At 33.1% G+C, this 22101-nt stretch overlaps 1 protein-coding gene across 1 annotated transcript; it reads right to left on the reverse strand.

The window, feature by feature from the left end:
* Positions 1-48: 48 nt before the first annotated feature.
* LOC25491977 (receptor-like protein EIX2) lies at positions 49-3436 on the reverse strand. The gene is given in 2 exon segments (XM_013600026.3): positions 49-476; positions 479-3436. Coding segments are annotated over 2 exon segments (3150 nt in total). The 5' UTR covers positions 3252-3436; the 3' UTR covers positions 49-99.
* Between the last annotated feature and the right edge of the window lie 18665 nt (positions 3437-22101).

The following is a 22101-nucleotide window of genomic DNA, read 5'->3' on the forward strand; positions in this document are numbered from 1 at the left end:
ATATAAATTTATTTTACACCAATTCAATCATATATTGTCGTGTAGATATTTTAGTACATAAAACAAGAGACGGATACACAAACACGTGTATATCTTAAACTACTGCCTATGCTGAATCTTCCTCCTTTGGCCATGATTTCTTCCTTGACGGTGTCGTAGCCTCAATAATATTTTGTCAATAAATTGATCCAGAAAGTCAAAATAGGCATCACTCCAGGATCTCTTCATTGCTAAAACAAAATAAGGAACTAGAGTGCCTGTTGCAAACCCCAAACCAAGACTCAATAAAAACCAGTTATCATACGTTATATCGTTTTCAGAGTCATGACTAAGATCATCATGACCTGAGCACTTCACCGGAAGTGGAGGACCACAAAGACTCGGATTCCCAGTAAAAGCTGATGCATCAAAGGTTGTCATTTGGCCTGTGTAAGGAATGACACCCTGAAGGTTGTTGTGGGACAAGTTTAGGCCCCCAAAAATGACAAGGAAGGCAAACTTAAAGGAATCTTACCAGAAAGTCGGTTGCTCGAGAGATCAAGAGATTCTAGTTGATGCAGATTTGACATGGTTTCAGGAATTTTGCCAGTTATATGGTTTCTTGACAAGTTGAGAATCATCAAACCAGATAGTTTTGTTATTTCATTGGGAATATTTCCAATGAAGTTGTTATGAGAAAGGTCTATGCCAGTAACAAGGGAAAGAGTCTTGGTATACTCTACTCTTCGGTCTTTTATATACACATTCAAACTTTCTTTGTAGTAGTGATCTTCAGAATCTCCATAGAGTAAGTATTTATTTTTCTTCTGTGCTTGGGCTATAGCTTTCAAATCACCAAAGCTTGTTGGAATGCTTCCAGTGAAGTCATTTTTGGAAAGGTCGATGACTTGCAGTGAGCCTAGTTTTGAAAGATTAGGTGGCAATTCACCGGAAAATTCATTAGACCTCAAAACAAGAATTCTTAGAAATGGAAAACCTTCCCCAAACCAAGTTGGAATAACACCAGACAGTCCATTGTTTCCAAGATCCATAGTTTCTAACATTGACAAATTTCTTAAAGATGACGGCAAATCCCCTGAAAAGTGATTGTCATTAAGGTGTAGTGATCTTAGTAGTTTTAACTCACCCAAGGAATCTGGAATTGTCCCAAACAGACTATTATTCCCAAGGTCCAGTACATCCAGTAAATGGCAATTTGCAAAGCTGGCAGGGATCCTTCCGGTTAAGTAGTTGCCTGAAAGATTTATCACAGTACAAGGTGACATTTCTCCTAGAGACAATGGTATTTCTCCATGGAGTTGATTATGAGAAAGAGATAAAATTCCCACATGATTCATGTATTGACATATGTTTAATGGGATTGTACCAGAAAAGCGATTGTGTGAGAGATCTAGCAGCGCGACTCCAGGTTTTATAACAGGAATTGGTCCATCAAGAAGATTAAAGCTTAGATCAACTCCATCAGAATCAGATCCCACATGCATTGGATTTGGAAGCCAACCCTGTAACTCATTATGTGACATGTTTAAAAATTCTGAGCCGGAGGAAATATCCCAAAACCAGTTTGGTATAAAACCAACAATGCTAGCATTTGAAAAGTCTAAATAAACGACCTTATTTTGTGATTTAAGCCAAGGTGGAAAAGAGGGTCCCAAAACACATGAACCCATAAGAAGAAACGATATTTGGAATGGCGGTATCCAATTGGCACTGACATTCATCGTGAGTGAATTGGAAGATAGGATCACAGTCTCCAATTTTGTCAGCCTTGAAAAATGTTCTTCAGTTACCATTCCTGTCAATTGATTGAAAGAAACATCTAAGTGTGACAACTTAGAAAGCTGTCCTATACTATATGGTAGAGTACCATTTAATTTATTCCCTGTAAGTATCAAGTAATTGAGATTTGGCAGTGACCCTATAGAAACTGGAATTGGACCTTCAAGCAAATTATATGCAAGAGTGATACCAATTAGATTGTCTAGCTCAACTAACCAATCTGGGATTTTACCATATAACTGGTTGTTTTCCATGATAAAATACATCAAATTAGGAAGAGGTTTTCGAGATGGACATTCATCTATTCCTTGAAGAAATTCAGGTAGAGTTCCTGTCAAATTGTTTGTTGATAAACCAAAATATTTCAACCTACAGAGTTTACCAATGGAACTAGGAATACCACCCTCAATAGAATTGTAACCGAGGTCAAGGTAAGTGAGAGAAGTCAAGTTTCCAAAGGATGAAGGAAGTGTCCCATGTAGTTTATTTCCTGACAAACCAAGCATTTCTATCTTTCTCCATCCTCTCATGAAGAGTTGAGAACAATTGGCTGTGAGATTTCCATTACCCCCTAAACTCAAAAACTTTAAGTTTGGTAGGTCTCTTAAACCAAGTGGTATTTTTCCATACAAACCACCACTGCTTATGTCAATATGTGTTAGGGTGCTAATATTTACAACCCAATCAGGTATCTTTGAAACAAAGTTATTAGAACTAAGATCTAAAACAGCAAGTGAAGTAAAATTGAGAGATGTGGGGGATGGAATATGACCAAAAAGTTTGCAAGAAGATAGATGCAATTTCATTAAAGAAGGTAGCTGGTTCAGTGTACTAACCCAATCTGTTCTCGCCACCGATGAAAGGTCAACTCTATCCATGGCAAGATGTTTCAAAGAGACAAGGCCAGCCAACCAGTGTAGATTTTCAACATGCAATCTAAAAGCACCGAGATCAAGAGATTGCAAGTGAGAAAGATTTCCCAAATGGGGTGGAATTAAACCAGCAAATCCAGCATTTGAAAGGTTCAGATATTGTAAATTTACTAATGATCCTAAAAACTTAGGTATTGGTATTGCTCTGAATGTGTTGAAGCTCAAGTCTAAATGCCTTAGTGATTTGAGTTTCATCAAAGACGGTCTTAGCTCACCACGTAGGTTCCACATTTCATACTTGTTCGGAGAAGAATGATATGGTTTTCGATACGGGTTATGGAGATCAATTGCAACGACCGCACCTGTGATGTTATCGCAGCATATTCCATGCCATTGACAACAATTGTTGCTTCTCCACGACGAGAGACGGTTGTGAGAATCCTCAATCCCATTTTTAAAGTCTATAAGAGCTTCCTGATCAGAAGCCAAGCATTGAATAGCTACAGTATTGCTGTTAACAGAAATTGCAACTAACAAGCCATAAACTAATAATATTAACATCTCAACTTGAGACATGTTTCCCATTGAAATTGCTCTCATCCTCTGGCTGTAAACTGATAATTATTTGTCAATTATGAAAACCTTGGTCACAATCAGAACCTAGTCTTTCATGCCTATTTATTTTTTGTGTGAAAGGAAATTTGTATTATATTTATAAGAAAAAGAGACCAACATTTGATCTTTTATGACCCCTGATAACAACTTGCTTTTTTGTTTTATTTCCATGCAAGGGGTCACAATCAAAACTAAAATAAATGTTCAAAGATATTACAAATGAATATATTAAAAATAACTACCTACGACCAAAATATTATAAAACAGAATCAAATTATGTGTAGTTTGCCTTTTCCTTGCTAGTTTATTGGTTTGGAAGTATGCATTCTGTTACTTTCTGTCCCGAAACATATTTTGACTATTATTATATTATATTCAAAATAGAAAATCTTTTGAGCAACCTTCAAACTTAAGGTCTTAGAATGCAACTTAGGAGGCATCAAAATGAAGATATTAGAATGAACTTAGAACACATTAAAAGGAACATATTATAAAATTCGTCAAAAGAGTGAACAAATCATTGTTGCATGTGCTTGATTTGATAAAGAAAAATAAAATTGACACAGCTTATGCAGAATGGATTTCAAATAAATTTGAATCACTTTTTAATACTCATGAACGATTATTTAAACATCATGTGGTTGGAGATTAATATGATATACAACATGCATAATGTTCATGTGGTGCCAAGTTACCGTATAAGATATTTTTTCCTCTACTTGTTTTTTTATATTTTTGTTTTCAACTTCGCCAGTCCTCTTGAGAATGAGATTTAATTCTGTTCTAAAGGTATCTACACTTTGTGTGTATTTAGCTGTATATAAATCAAATTACACACATTTCCAACAGTTGTAGGTTTTATTTCTGCTAAGCTGGTTAGAGTTCGGGTGGGGTTTAGTCTGGGAAAGACTATTTTTTTTCCCACCATGGAAAAGTTGTTTTTAACCATTTGATTAAAGAGTTAATTAAGTTTTTAGGCCTTATATATATTCACAATTTTGTTTTTAGTCCCTGTGACATTTTCCTTAAGCATTTTAGGGACCAAAAATGTTGATGGAAATTTTTTATGGGGACTAAAAATGCTGATGGAAAATTTTATAGGGGCTAAAAGCACTAACGAAAATTTTTGTAGGGACTAAAAAGTGTGATTTATTTTTATATGGACTAAAAACAAAACCGCAGATATTTATAGGGAGCAAAAACTTATTAACCCTTGATTAAATGAAACACACAATCTTATCATGCTCCTCTAACACTGGATTTTTTTCTCACTTTCTTCTCCAACCATTCTCTCCGAGATGTCTCTTTCACCCACTATCTTCATCTTCCCCTTTCAAGTTCATCGTGTTTTGTCTCTCCTATCAATTATGGTAATAAAATGGTACAAAAGTTGTTTGCTTATGTTATCCAATTTCTGCATTCCATCGTACTAATTATCTTGCTCTAAAAATAGAAATTGGTGCTATCTTCAACTCTTGGTCTAAACATGTTAGCGCTTAACACCCTAAGTCATTAACAAGAGTTATGTAATGACTTGCAAGAAACCCAAAGGAAAGATTTTCGTCGATTTTGTTTTGTCCCAAAACTAGAAAAGGGGTTTTCTTATTTGATGGATGTAGTAACTCCATTGAAATCAAGATAAAAAATCAGATCTGCAAAGAGGTTGATATACATCTTGAAGAGTCTTGCCATTATTAACAAGACAATCCTTATTATTGAGGCGTTTGAAAATTGTTGGGTTGATAAAATGTGCAGAACTGAAACATGTGTGAGAGAGAATGGTTGAGGAAGAAAGTGATAAAAAATTCAGTGTTAGATGAGCATGATAAGATTGTGTTTTTTATTTAATTAAATGGTTAAAAATAACTTTTTCATGGTGGAAAAAAAGTAGTCTTTCTCAGGCTAAATGCCACCTAGAGTTCGTGTTGGTTTAGACAAAAGAATACAAGTTTTTTTTTTTGAACAAGGACAAAAGAATACAAGTTGTTATGATCATTACTTTGGAAAGATTGTGAGACGCAACAATACTTGATTTGTGAACCTACAAGGCTTGGGTTGGGGTAAAAACAATGACTATTACTTTTCCCACTCTATCCATTTTTCGCGCGCCCTTTTGTTTTTTACAAAGATGCCCATGAGGTTTTTGGATTTTAAAATCCGAAATGATTTTTCACTAATTCGGATTTTATAATCCGAAATATGCTTATGTTTAATCAGTAATCAAAATTTGTCTCATTTCAACAATTTTGAATTTTGCTTTTAAAATCAACAAAAAAACAAAGTAAAAAATGTTAAAAACCTGTCAAAAAAAATCATAAAAATTCTAAAAATCAAATAAAACTAATGCAATTTATTTTTTATTTTTCTGAGAGTACGAAAGATTTTAAAAAATGAAAAATGGGTCTAAACGATGAAATTTTGGATCTTGAGGGGCGGAGTCCCGTAAGAAGTCCCTTCCTATGGGAGTCCTTGATTTTTTTTCCTGATTTTCTGAAAAAGTTTCGGAGCAATCCGATCAAGTAGCTTGAAAACAGGATTTTTGATCAAGAACAGGTAACAATGACCTAAAATAGAAGGATGAGGGTTAGGAAGATTAATATTGTTCTTAAACGACTATCCATGTTACAAACATGTTCAAAATTTGTGTTGATACAATTCAGATTATATAATATGAACTGTTTTTCCCTTGAAAAGTGTGTTTAAGAGGGTGTTTAGATTCTACAATCTGAAAAATAATGAACACGCCCTATTTTTGAGGTTTTCGGATTATAAAATCCGAATTGGTGAAGAACTCATTTTTTTCATCCCATAAAAAAGGAAAAACTCAATTTGGATTCTAAAATCTGAAAATCAGAGGAGTATTTTTGGGAAAGTAAACAGGGTGTGCGAGAATAGCATAGGGTGGGAAAAGTAATAGTAAAAAACAATCGACAACTAATTGATTTCATAGTGAAAAGTCCTTTTTAATATAGATACTACAAATAATCAATGACCGAAATTTTTTTCCCACACCCCAACATTTTACTAAAAGTACCCATTTTTCCCTCTTATGTATAGTAAAATTCCTAAAAAAGGTTTGTGTGTGTGATTTCTTTTTTAATTAAATTAACTTTCAGGTAAAAAAAATGTTCACATTTTTATGGATATAAAATAAATTTATATTCCTCGATAATTTTTTTTTATGTTGATTAACAATTCTGATATATGCAGGACGTTCCAAAAAAAATATGTTGGACAATGAAGTTAAAAAAAAAAACTTGGAAGCCATCATAAGGTAAGAATGAAATAAAGGGTATTGGTTGAAAAAACAAAAAGAAGGCCACTTCTCTACTCTTTCTCGTTAGTTCTACGGAGAAAGAAAAAGTGGTGGGACCCCTGCTTTTAAGTTTTCTCTTGTCTCTTTCTCTGCAAACCAAACAAGGTAACTCTCTCTTCTCAAACCAAACACTGTGTAAGACTTAGAATTTCTAAGATACAAACTTTGATAAGAAATTTGTAAGTGTTCTATGCCCTTTTTGATTTGAGAGTACATGCACAGTTAAAATAGCAGAGTGTTGTTTTTATTCTTTAAGTCTCCAGCTCCTTATATAGGCAAGGATTTGAGAGACGTTAGAGAAGAGTGCCAACACATTAAGAGTCGTTGAAAAGCTTTAAATCAAAAACATTGGATCTTTGCCTGATATGGATAATGTCGTTGATTAGACATTCAAAATTCCTTTGCTAAAATTGGAATTATTTCTACACGTGGTCAGAAGAGGACAAACTGTACTATCGACTTTGATAGAGACAACTACAAAAGAGGAAAAATCTGACTTGGTGTCTGGGTCCCTCAAGTTCTTTTGTACTTCAGAGTTTGGAGGTCTTCAGAGTTTGATGGTCTTCAAAATCTAATGTAGATCTTCAGCTTCTAAGTAAATTCCTTTCTTCTGATCCGAGGCATTGATATCTGGTTGACCTTTCCTCATACCTCAATTGTACTATCAGACTTTGATAAAGATAGCTACAAAAGAAGACAAATCGGATGTGGTATCTGGGTCTCTCAAGATCTTTTGTACTTCTGAGTCTAAAATTCTTCAAAATCTAATGGTCTTCAAAGTCTAGTGTAGATCTTCAGCTTCAAAGTAACATCCTTTCTTTTGATCCAAGGGGTTAACTTCTAGTTAATATGATGAGATACACTATAGAACCACATCATATACCCCTTCTCATACCTACACTGCTTCCTCATTGTTGTTTGTCGACCCCTCTACTCCTAGTCAAGGACGTAGACCAGAAAATTCTGAGAGGCCACAAATGTAACACCCCGTTTTCCCAACATATAAATAATATAAAATAAACCAGAATCCATCACAACAGGATGTCACATTTCGTTCTTCAAAATATCATTAAATGTAAATAGAGTTAAAATCCACTCTTCATTAAAAAGAACCGCTTTCAATAATTTCAAATAATGTCGCAGCGGAAAGTATTCAATGTTTAAACAATACTTGGCACTAAGGCCTCAACATCAACAACGTAAATAAAATCCACCTAAAAGTGGTCCAACATCAAGTTATAGAAAGATACGTAACAAAGGAAAACAAAACACATAAATATCCCCCATCCTGTTACGTATCAGGATGGGGGATATTTGATGGATGTAGTAACTCCATTGAAATCAAGATAAAAAATCAGATCTGCAAAGAGGTTGATATACATCTTGAAGAGTCTTGCCATTATTAACAAGACAATCCTTATTATTGAGGCGTTTGAAAATTGTTGGGTTGATAAAATGTGCAGAACTGAAACATGTGTGAGAGAGAATGGTTGAGGAAGAAAGTGATAAAAAATTCAGTGTTAGATGAGCATGATAAGATTGTGTTTTTTATTTAATTAAATGGTTAAAAATAACTTTTTCATGGTGGAAAAAAAGTAGCCTTTCTCAGGCTAAATGCCACCTAGAGTTCGTGTTGGTTTAGACAAAAGAATACAAGTTTTTTTTTTTGAACAAGGACAAAAGAATACAAGTTGTTATGATCATTACTTTGGAAAGATTGTGAGACGCAACAATACTTGATTTGTGAACCTACAAGGCTTGGGTTGGGGTAAAAACAATGACTATTACTTTTCCCACTCTATCCATTTTTCGCGCGCCCTTTTGTTTTTTACAAAGATGCCCATGAGGTTTTCGGATTTTAAAATCCGAAATGATTTTTCACTAATTCGGATTTTATAATCCGAAATATGCTTATGTTTAATCAGTAATCAAAATTTGTCTCATTTCAACAATTTTGAATTTTGCTTTTAAAATCAACAAAAAAACAAAGTAAAAAATGTTAAAAACCTGTCAAAAAAAATCATAAAAATTCTAAAAATCAAATAAAACTAATGCAATTTATTTTTTATTTTTCTGAGAGTACGAAAGATTTTAAAAAATGAAAAATGGGTCTAAACGATGAAATTTTGGATCTTGAGGGGCGGAGTCCCGTAAGAAGTCCCTTCCTATGGGAGTCCTTGATTTTTTTTCCTGATTTTCTGAAAAAGTTTCGGAGCAATCCGATCAAGTAGCTTGAAAACAGGATTTTTGATCAAGAACAGGTAACAATGACCTAAAATAGAAGGATGAGGGTTAGGAAGATTAATATTGTTCTTAAACGACTATCCATGTTACAAACATGTTCAAAATTTGTGTTGATACAATTCAGATTATATAATATGAACTGTTTTTCCCTTGAAAAGTGTGTTTTAAGAGGGTGTTTAGATTCTACAATCTGAAAAATAATGAACACGCCCTATTTTTGAGGTTTTCGGATTATAAAATCCGAATTGGTGAAGAACTCATTTTTTTCATCCCATAAAAAAGGAAAAACTCAATTTGGATTCTAAAATCTGAAAATCAGAGGAGTATTTTTGGGAAAGTAAACAGGGTGTGCGAGAATAGCATAGGGTGGGAAAAGTAATAGTAAAAAACAATCGACAACTAATTGATTTCATAGTGAAAAGTCCTTTTTAATATAGATACTACAAATAATCAATGACCGAAATTTTTTTCCCACACCCCAACATTTTACTAAAAGTACCCATTTTTCCCTCTTATGTATAGTAAAATTCCTAAAAAAGGTTTGTGTGTGTGATTTCTTTTTTAATTAAATTAACTTTCAGGTAAAAAAAATGTTCACATTTTTATGGATATAAAATAAATTTATATTCCTCGATAATTTTTTTTTATGTTGATTAACAATTCTGATATATGCAGGACGTTCCAAAAAAAATATGTTGGACAATGAAGTTAAAAAAAAAAACTTGGAAGCCATCATAAGGTAAGAATGAAATAAAGGGTATTGGTTGAAAAAACAAAAAGAAGGCCACTTCTCTACTCTTTCTCGTTAGTTCTACGGAGAAAGAAAAAGTGGTGGGACCCCTGCTTTTAAGTTTTCTCTTGTCTCTTTCTCTGCAAACCAAACAAGGTAACTCTCTCTTCTCAAACCAAACACTGTGTAAGACTTAGAATTTCTAAGATACAAACTTTGATAAGAAATTTGTAAGTGTTCTATGCCCTTTTTGATTTGAGAGTACATGCACAGTTAAAATAGCAGAGTCTTGTTTTTATTCTTTAAGTCTCCAGCTCCTTATATAGGCAAGGATTTGAGAGACGTTAGATAAGAGTGCCAACACATTAAGAGTCGTTGAAAAGCTTTAAATCAAAAACATTGGATCTTTGCCTGATATGGATAATGTCGTTGATTAGACATTCAAAATTCCTTTGCTAAAATTGGAATTATTTCTACACGTGGTCAGAAGAGGACAAACTGTACTATCGACTTTGATAGAGACAACTACAAAAGAGGAAAAATCTGACTTGGTGTCTGGGTCCCTCAAGTTCTTTTGTACTTCAGAGTTTGGAGGTCTTCAGAGTTTGATGGTCTTCAAAATCTAATGTAGATCTTCAGCTTCTAAGTAAATTCCTTTCTTCTGATCCGAGGCATTGATATCTGGTTGACCTTTCCTCATACCTCAATTGTACTATCAGACTTTGATAAAGATAGCTACAAAAGAAGACAAATCGGATGTGGTATCTGGGTCTCTCAAGATCTTTTGTACTTCTGAGTCTAAAATTCTTCAAAATCTAATGGTCTTCAAAGTCTAGTGTAGATCTTCAGCTTCAAAGTAACATCCTTTCTTTTGATCCAAGGGGTTAACTTCTAGTTAATATGATGAGATACACTATAGAACCACATCATATACCCCTTCTCATACCTACACTGCTTCCTCATTGTTGTTTGTCGACCCCTCTACTCCTAGTCAAGGACGTAGACCAGAAAATTCTGAGAGGCCACAAATGTAACACCCCGTTTTCCCAACATATAAATAATATAAAATAAACCAGAATCCGTCACAACAGGATGTCACATTTCGTTCTTCAAAATATCATTAAATGTAAATAAAGTTAAAATCCACTCTTCATTAAAAAGAACCGCTTTCAATAATTTCAAATAATGTCGCAGCGGAAAGTATTCAATGTTTAAACAATACTTGGCACTAAGGCCTCAACATCAACAACGTAAATAAAATCCACCTAAAAGTGGTCCAACATCAAGTTATAGAAAGATACGTAACAAAGGAAAACAAAACACATAAATATCCCCCATCCTGTTACGTATCAGAGCCTGACTCCTATGATGACACGAGAAATCAACTCACATCAGCGGTTACTCCTTGTTATCTGCACGTTACCCACGTAGAGACAACATTCAAACAGAAGGGGTGAGATTTCACATTCAATAATAATAAGCAATAATTAATGTAAAAGAATTTAACAATATAAAACAGCAACAATTTATCATCAACGATGCTAATAAGCAATAATTCATCAATCAACAATGCGTCACATAATTCCAACTACAAATCATCAATTAACTTCGCTCAACAATGCAACAACGACGACTCAACGAATGCAATGTCATGCGATTATGCATGTGGTACCAACAGAGCTACAACTCCCTTCGCTAATGCCGTAATTCAGCTTTGACAGGATACATCCCCCTTCGCTTCTAAACATTAGAGCTACAACTCCTTCGCTATTGCCGTGTTTCGACTTACCAGGCTACAGCCCCCTTCGCTTGACAATGATTATGCAATGACACAACTAAATGCAACAACATCAACATCAACTTCGCATCATAATCTCACAATTCATCAACATGAATAATATCATATAGACATCATATTTAACAACAATATTTCATTCATACCTCTTCGTAAAAACATGTTAAATTATCCACAAAAGATTTTCACGTCAAACCAAGACTACTGGAAAGATAACACAATTACCAACAACTTTCATGTTTACACCAAAGACCAACTCGAAACAGAAACGTGTGAAACAGACGCAAGAACGCGAAACAGGGCAGGCTGCTACTGAACAATTCGCGAGGCGAGTACTAACCCTCGTCGTGGCGACCTCACATCTAAACTACTCGCCATGGCGACCAAGTCACTCGTCGTGGCGAGCTAGAACAGGTAGCTCTCGGGAACTTAACATTTTTCACCCAAAAATCCCAATTTTAACTTCCCAATGCCCAAATTTGATTCCAAAACTTGTCTAAACATTTCTAAACATGAAAAGGCACTCGAATTCATATAAAACTTGGACCAAAACATCATTTCTACAAAATCACTAATTTTACCACTGATCAGTTCGCGAGGCGAGTTGACATCTAAGCCACTCACGAGGCGAACAAGGACACTCGTCGTGGCACAGACAACTCTACGGGCAGAAACCAGTTTTTCACCCAGAAACCCCAATTTCAACTACCCAAATTCCAAATTTGACAGGAAACATTACTTATTGTTATTCTACAATCTGAACATCAATTTCTATGTTAATTCATTGGATTACCTACACTTTCAACAATCAAATTTCAATTTAACCCTAACTTCTATAACATCAAAACTATCAACGACTACAAGATCAAACCCTTTTTCAGAATTATATACTCATGATTAAAGAAGGTTAGTGCCACCCTTACCTTAGATTGGTTAAATTCTGAATTCTACAAGTTTTCCCTTCTTCTCACAAAGCTCTTCTCTTCTCTGACTTCTCACTTTCTCCCAAAACTGTTTTTACGTGTTCTGACTCTCTATTCCTAACCTCTCTTATTCTAAACCTACATAATCTTCCTTATTCCAATTCTGCCCTTATGCCTCATTAATTTATTTTAATTAAATTCCCTCACTAAAAATGTTCAATAATAACTATTAATAATTACCAACATATAACACATCACAAACAAAAAGACACTAAATTCGATAAAATAAATAAATAATAAAATAGGGCATTACAACAAACACATCCTTTATGTCGTGTGAAACTGAAATACAAAAAATTAAACGAACAAAAAATCGTTAAAATAAACAATAATTAAAATAAATATTAAAATTTTTAACATAACAATTAAATTGTAAAATTAAATTGACGCGTTATTAGAATATTTTAACATAACAGTTAAATCATATAATTAAATTAAAGTAAACAATTAAATTGACGTGTAATTAAATTGACGCATAATTAAAATATTTTTACATAACAATTAAATCATAAAATCACTACCAAAAAAAATCATAAACTGAAATTCAAATAAACAATTAAATTGATGTGTAATTAAATTGACGCGTAATCAAAATATTTGAAAATAAAAATTAAATCATAAAATTAAATTAAAATAAACATATCAATTGACTCGTTATTAAATAAAATTAAACAATAAAAATTACCGTGACGTCGCTCCATAGCCTGCATGTCACGTGTCTAGTAAAATTCGGTAGAAGCGACATGTCAGTAGGGTCCTCGAGAAAAACATGCGGACCGACCTCCTCCTAAGCCTCCTCTTCCTAACCATGCTGTTGAGCCTGACGCTCCGGGGACGACGACGCCTACCATATTTGAGTCAAACCTACTCTAATCAACATGTAAACAATAAATTCTAACTTAATTCATAATTACCAATCATAAAAACTAACATGCAAACTAAATTTCTAAAAACATAAATATGTTAAATTTCTTCCACAAAAAAAAAAAAAAAAAAACCCAAATTTAAACCATAAAAAGTCAATGCAATAGGATAATAAACACTTGATTTTGCGGTAGAAATTGACGTTGATTGATGCAAGATTGAAGAAAATCGCACAAAGTGGGAGCAAAATCGCACTTTGGGTTTGAATATCAATGGTGGTTTCTGTTTCTGGGTTTGCTATTCTATAACAGCACGCAACGTGACTTAAGTCACGTTGATATGTACCGAGCATGACTTAAGTCACATAGGTGCATTTTCGCTAGGTTGTATAAGAGTGAGCAATTCCAATATCAGGGAGGTTTGATAATTCACTGTTTCGAACTATGAGAAAGAAAGTTTTTTATTTTATTTTTGGGAGTGGAAAGATATTATAAAATCTTGAATTCAAATTTGGTTAAATTAATAAACAATAATCTAACAAAGTAACTATTAATAATTACTTCTTAAAACTTGTCAAAAAAAAATTACTTCTTAAAAAAAATAACATTTACTTAAAAAAAATACTATTAACATTTACTTTTTTTAAAAAATATTAACATTTAATATTTATAAAAAATCATTTGCTATTAAAAAGAAGAGTTAAATATGTTTTTGGTCCCTATAAATATACCAACTTTTCGTTTTAGTCTAAAATTTTCCTTCAACTTTTAGTCCCTATAAAATTTTCAATCACTACTTTCGGTCTATATTTTAAAGTCAATTTTTGTATTTTTTTAATGAAATTATGCAGAAATGTGTAGAATATTGTAAAATAAATTCCCTAAAAACATTAATTTTTTTTAACAAAACATAAATTAAATATGAATTTTTAACCATAAAAAATATTAAAATTTATATTAAATTCATGTTTTTGTTAATAAATTCTATTTTTTTTTTTTTTGAGAGATTCTTATAATATTATAAATTTTTCTGCAAATTTTTATTCAAAAATATGAATTCTACATATGAGTTTACTTTAAAAGAGGGACTAAGTGAAGTTGGAAAATTTTATAGGGACTAAAAGTTGAAGGGAAATTTTAGAGGGACTAAAACGAAAAGTTGGTATATATAAGGATCAAAAACATATTTAACCCTAAAAAGAAAAACTAAAAGGGTTAAATATGTTTTTGATCCATATAAATATACAAACTTTTCATTTTTGTAACACCCCGTTGCCCAAAATCAATTAAATGATAATTATAAATCAGAGTAAATCCCAAACGGGCATGTCACACTACATTTTCAAAATTTCTTAAATAGAATATAAAATCTATTTAATAAACATCCATCAAATCACCATTTATTTAGCAGCAGAATATTCTCATCAAAACAACAACAACTATTTAAAACCTCCATAATAAAATATTGGCATAAAAGCCTTAACAACAAAATCCAACATCAATAGGGCTACAACAACAATATCCAAAATTTCATACATAGGAAAGAAATTAAATGATAAAATCCTATCCCACGTATCAGAGCCCTAGACACTTTGAGCCACCACCAACTACTCAGGATCACCTGCAAGTTACCCATAGGAAGGGCAACATTTTCAAGCAGAAGGGGTGAGATTCACAACAATAACATAGACAAAGAATGCATCAATTGAATCTAACACCCTATCATAAAAATTCATCAATATTATATATAAACATCATCATTTTTCAATGTCATCAACTATGGTAATTAAAACTGTAACGCCCTCTCTAATTATTTGATTATTTTAAATGAGTTTAGAATATACTTATATGATTTGTGTGATTTATATGATTTATTTTGATGAGTGATATTTTGTTATGATATATGTTATATATTTATTAATATAATATATATGTTATTTGATTTAGAAATATATATATATATATATATATATATATATATATATATGCTATTTGATTTAAAAATATAATATATGTTATTTGATTTAGGAATGTATATATGTCATTTGTTATAGAAATATATACACGATTTGTTGCAGAAATAAATGTGATTTGTTATAGAAATAAATGTTATTTATTGTAGAAATATGTATGATTTGTTGTAGAAATATATATAATCTGTTATAGAAATATGTATGATTTGTTATGGAAATATATATATATATATATATATATATATATGTTATAGAGATATAATTGTTATTTATTATTGTTATAGAAACATTTTATATATATATATATATATATATATATATATATATATATATATTGGGATAGAATATTAATATTTGGATTTAAGAGAAAAATAAGTAGGTTAAAGATTTATATAAATAGGAGAGACCTAGTTTAGAAAAACATAACGTACGTACGACTGCTTTTGGAGAAAAGGGAGAAAAGCCAGGAGAAGAGGGAGAAGACCTAGAGGAGGGCTGCGATTTTGTGTATTAAGGTAAGGGTGAGACTAACTTTGCAATTCTATTAAGTATGTGAATCAATGGTTAGGTTTAACATGATGTAGGATGAGTTTTTGAGGAATTGAAAAGTAGGTTAAAATTGTAGAATTAATGAATAAACGGTGGAAACTTGTTAAAAAGATGTAGAAACTGTCCTTAGACCTTAGATAATGATTAAGATGAATTAAGGAATCGAAATTAGGCTTAAAACCTTAAGAAAGGATTGAATTGGAGAAAACGAAAACTAGGTCAAAACCTTAGAATTGATGATCAAACGGTGAGAATTGGTTTAATTGATGTAGAAAGTGTTCCTAGACCTTAGATAATGTTTAGGACGAACTTTGGAATCAAGAACAAGCTTAGAACCATGTGAATCGTCGAGTTTTTGTGAAAATAGGAAGCCTGGCCGTAGCGACATTCATCGCTCGCCACGGCGAGCTATGAACCTCGCCTCGCGAGTGATGATCTTCATCGCTCGCCTCGCGAGCCCTTTCCTTTCGCCTCGCGAGCGTTTCTGGCATCGCTCGCCACGGCGAACAACCCTTCCTCGCCTCGCGAGCTCAGGCAGAGAGCATGTCATATTTTGTGTTTCGACCTTTTTAGTTGGACCTTGGATGCCTTAGAGCGCCTGAACATACCTAGTATTGATTAGGATTGAATGTAGGATCAGATTGAACCCAGAACAACACTAGTTTGGGAGATGAGTGGTACTCGCCATGGCGAGTAAGAACTCTCGCCTCGCGAGCACATCCAGAATTGAGTGCTTTTGAGGAATTTGAGACCTGAGTCGTTTGAATGGATTAGGAATGGAACTTTAGGTACTAATGAGACCTATCTAAGATGTTAACTGTTATTTGTGAAGCTATATTGAAATGCTAAGTGTTTATAATGTGATTTATTGATTGATTGCATTACTTGAATTATTATTGAATGATCAGGAAGTTGTTGAAAATGAATTGATATTAAGCTGTTGATATGATCTGATTATGCTGCTATTGTTATTTAACTAAGTTGCATGAGTTGTTGTTGATTATCATTTGATATTGTTATATCCTGAGATGTTCATGTGTCGCCTATGTTGTTGTTGTTGATTATGTGAAATATTTATATGCCTTATGTGGAAGATGTTTGATGTTTAAGTTGTTGATGCTTCACATTAATATTGTTATGTTGTTTATTGAAATTGATATATTGATATCTCTCTGTTGTTGTGTGACTTGACTGTGCTACTGCTGTTATTTAACTAAGTGCATGATGTCTATATATATATATTATGAAATGATGACGTTTAGCTCCAAATTATTGGATGCATGATGATATGTTGATTACGATGATTACGGTGTTTTGTTGTTAAGAGTCCATGCATAGCATTTCATTGAGCTTTGTCCTCACCACGATTAGGAGCTTTGTCCTCCGCACGTTTTAGGAGCTTTGTCCTCCGCACGTTAAAAGTATATTAATACTTATGATGACGATTGGTACCACATGCATATAAGTGTCTAAGTTGCATTGTCGCATATGTCGAGTCAAGGTCGTTGTTGATGAATTATCATTCATGAGTTGTTAAGTTGTCGATGAATTATCATCCATGAGTTTGTCGAGTTGTGTTCTACCCATGTGTCGTTAAAGAAGTACCTACGAAGATTATACGATGTGAATTATATGATGTTGATATTGCTATGTTGTTTAACATGTTGATTATGATATTGTTATGTTGCTACGTTGTTTAAGATATTGATTATGATATTGTTATGTTGCTATGTTGTCTAACATGTTGATTATGATATTGATATATTGCTATGTTGTCTAACATGTTGATTATGATATTGTTATGTTGCTATGTTGTCTAACATGTTGATTATGATATTTTTATGTTGCTATATTGATTATGATGTTGAATATAATTGTTACTATTAAGTGATGATTATGTTGTTCTATATATGATTAATTATTATTAAGTGAATATTATGTTATGTTATTGACGACGATCGAATGTTGTGATTACTTGGTAATTGTTTATCAAAGATTTATGATGTCGATTATGGTGTTAGTATGTGTTGATTATATTTATATAAGATGATGAATACGTTGTTGTATTAATATAAGAAGATGAATATGTTGTTATATTATTAAATTATGACGAGATGATGTATATATAATTATTATTATTGTTAAGTGAATATTATGTTATGTTGTTGTTATATTATTATAAAATGATGACTATGTTGTTGTTGTTATATTACTATAAGAAGATGTTTATGTTATGATGGATATAATTATTATTATTATTATTAAGTGATGATTATATTGTGTAGTTTAAGTTATTAGTGATGATGATTATATGAAGATATTTATGAGTTGTTAGGTGTACTTGATGATGTTCATGTTAAGTTGATAAGTTGTCTTTTAATCATGAATTGATAATGAGATGTTTGATGAATAATTATTATTATGAATTAATGATGTTGTTATGTTGTATATGAATTAGGATTAAGATGTTGTATATGAACTATGACTATGATGTGATGATCTATGTTTGTTACGATTTGGTTAATATGTGTTATATGATGATATTTATAATGTGATGAATATAAAGTAAATGATAATTAGAGGTTAGTTGGATTATTAAGAATTATACATTAAGAAGTATTATTGCTAATAGATGAAGTTATTTGTGTTGTTAAATATAATTATTGAATTATATGCTTGATATTATTGTTTTGTGAAATCTCACCCCTTCTGCTTGAAAATGTTGCTCTTCGTATGAGTAACTTGCAGGTATTACTGATTAGTAGGAGTGGTGGCTCAAGTGTCTTAGGTGCTCTGATACGTAATGGGATGGGAATTTTATTGTTGTCTTTCTATTCCTTACGTATTGTTTTAAGAAGAATTATGACTTTGGTTTTAGATTGGATTATATGAGAAATTTATGAAGAGGCCTTCGTGCCAAAGACTGTTTTGATTATTGAATAATTTCCGCTGCGAAGTATTAAAGACTTTTTAGTTATTGAATTTTAAAGGATAAATAGTTATTTATACAGTTTATGATTTTAAGAAAAGAATGTGACATTCCGTTTAGGTGAATTACTCTGATTAAATAAATGAAATTTTCACGTTGGGAAAACGGGGTGTTACAAAAACCAACTCAACGACTCATGCCACTCATCACCACTCCACTAAGACTCCACTAACAACACCCATACATGTGGTACCATAATCAGGACCGTAGCCCTCACCGCTGTAGAATGGTTAAAACATTCATTTTCAGGACATAAGTCCTCACCACTAAACACCACTTTGAGCAACTAGTGCTCCACCACTTTGAACGACAAGGCGTTCCAGAGCCGAAGCTCTCCCACTTTTATGCTTATGCAACTGACCCACTTGTGTGTATCTACATACAACCCAACCTATGCATATATATGTATATGACTCACCACTCCAATTACAACATTCATGTATGACTTAATTAAATAAAAGCATACATTCCAGCCAGCATCAATTCATTATAACCAATTTAGAATATCCAGAAAAATACACCATTATAATAGCCATGCTTAATCATCTAGATAAATCAACCATCAACAACAGAATCAATCCAACAACTACTGGGCAACTCGCCTCGCGAGTGCCTCTGCTCGCTATGGCGAGCTCCAGGAATTAACTACTCGCTATGGATGTAACACCCCGTTCCCGAAAACGAATTAAATAATAAATAAAAATCAGAGTTTATCACCAAACAGGCATGTCACACTACATTTCAAAATTTCTTAAATAGAATATAAAACTATTTAATAAACATCCTTCAAAAACATCAATAATTTGCAGCGGAAATATTTTGCAACAATAAATTCATCATCAACATTAAATCCTGGCACTAAGGCCTCAACATGAATTCGTCAACATTGTTCAATTAACAATAAGATAGCTACATCAACATTTTCCAAAATTTGATACATAAGGAATGAAAGTAAACAAGAAATCCCATCCCGTACGTATCAGAGCCCTAGACACTTGAGCCACCACCTACTACTCAGGATCACCTGCAAGTTACCCATAAGAAGGGCAACATTTTCAAGCAGAAGGGGTGAGATTCTCAAACAATAATATTAATATATAATAACATCAAATGAATCTAACACCCTAAAATATCAATGATTATTCAATATGCATAAATATTTCATAATCAACAACACCATCAAAATATAGCAATTCAACCAACAACAACGACTCATGCATTGACATGACAACACCTCTAAGACTCCTCGATAATTACGACTATGCTTGTGGTACCATATTAGGGCCGAAGCCCTCACCGCTAATCGAATGGTTAAAGCATTCTTTTTCAGGACATGAGTCCTCACCGCTAAACACCGCTTTGAACAACAAAGTGTTCCACCGCTTTGAACGACAAGGTGTTCCAGGGCCGAAGCCCTCCCGCTTTTATGCTTATGCAACTGACCCACTTGTGTATATCTACATACAACTTCAACAAATGCATATGTATTTATATGACTCACCACCCCTTAATGCAACATCATGTATAACTTAATTAAATAGAAGCATACATCCCATCAACAGCAAATTACCAAAACCAACCCAACAATTCCAGAAAATGCACAATTATTAATAATCATGCTAATGCAACAAGTTCATTCAACATAGTATACGAGTTCACTTAGTTTCAATTACTCCAACATCTCCAAGATTCATAAAATTTAACCAAATCAATTATCAAGGTGCTTTAGTAGGATTTGATACCTATACAAGGGTTATACAAGCTGAAAGAAACATTTTAGAATGCTCAAAAGGGTCCCCTAGTGGCTGACTAAGGCTCACTTCGCTTAAGCGAAGGCTGGCTCGCTTAAGCGACCGGCTTACAGAGAGTTTGGGTTCCGCTCGCTCACGGTTCGCTTGAGCGAACTCAATGTCGAATGTAAAAGGTTTCTTCGCTTACGGCTCGCTTACGGTTCGCTTAAGCGAACTGGCTTCTTCAAAATCTGGGCAGCTAGCTTGAATGCTCGCTTAAGCGATGGGTCGTTCGCTTAAGCGACCACTCATCTGGGCAGGGCAAAAACCTACGGGTTCAGACCTCTTCTCACTCCAAAAACTCAATTTTAATCCCCTGATCAACCAAAATGATTTCCAACAGATGTTTACAGGTTTAATGCACAACTAGACATCTAAAGGAACACAAAACAGACATCAACAACAACAATTCAGCTCATTCTAACAATCTAGCAATTCTCTCCAATTTTCTCCAACAATTCTAATCTCCCTCAAATTCTGATTACAACAACATTAAAGATCAAGGAATCATTCTGAACACGGAAACTATTCACAATAAACATGAATTCTCACACCATTCCTATCAAAATCATCATCAACCCTATATTCCCAATTTTATCTTCAAGAACAATTCAATTCGATTAATTTTCAGAAATTATATATTATGATCATTGAAGGATAGTCTCACCCTTACCTGAATTCAATTGCACAAACAAAGCTACAGCAAAATCGATCCCTTCTTGCTCTTGCTCTCCCCTTGGCTTGGTTTTTCTCTCCCAAACTTGTTTCACGTAAAAAAACGTTTTCTGAATTTCTCTTTTCTTAACTCCCCAATATTAACTCTCTTTTAATTCATTAAACACCCCTTAATTCTATTAATTCCCAATTAACTCCCCATACTCCAAAATAACTCTATTTCTCATATTATTCTATTTATATTAAATTAAACCATATAAATAAATAATACATACCACATAATCACACATATTATTTAAAAACACATAAAAGACTCTAATTAATTCTAAAATAAATAAAATTAACGACTAGGGCGTTACAATGGCGAGTTCAAGGCAAGCAACCATATGGTGCTCTCGAGAGTTTTGACATTTTCTCACTAAATCTTCATTTTTAAGTTCCCTATTCATCTTTTTAATCTGAGAATTGTCCCAGTCCTCTCTAAAATCATCTAGGCACCTAAAACTATCCAAATTACAGCTTATAACAACAATTCAAAAATCAAGTTTTACCACGACCAACTCGCCATGGCGAGTGGTGCTGCTCGCGAGGCGAGCTATGAACATTGCTCACTCGCTATGGCGAGCACAGGTTGCTCGCTAGGCGAGCGATGAATGTCAGCATGACCAGAACTCAGATTTTTCCCCAAAATCCAAATTTCTTCAATTTCACTCCCCAAATTAGTTTACAGATATGAAATGAATTACTGTCTACACTCAGAACCCATTTCTAACATCAATAGAGCAATCTCTACTCTCAAAACCCATTAATTTAACAAAACCTAGTTTCTTCCAATTCTCTCATAAACCTGTTAAAATCAAAATCAGAATTCAGAACCTATACAATTGCGGTAAACCTCACCCTTACCTTAGAATTGCAGAAAGAAATG

The sequence above is a fragment of the Medicago truncatula genome, chromosome 4, assembly GCF_003473485.1.
Source record: "Medicago truncatula cultivar Jemalong A17 chromosome 4, MtrunA17r5.0-ANR, whole genome shotgun sequence".
NCBI classification, from domain to species: domain Eukaryota; kingdom Viridiplantae; phylum Streptophyta; class Magnoliopsida; order Fabales; family Fabaceae; genus Medicago; species Medicago truncatula.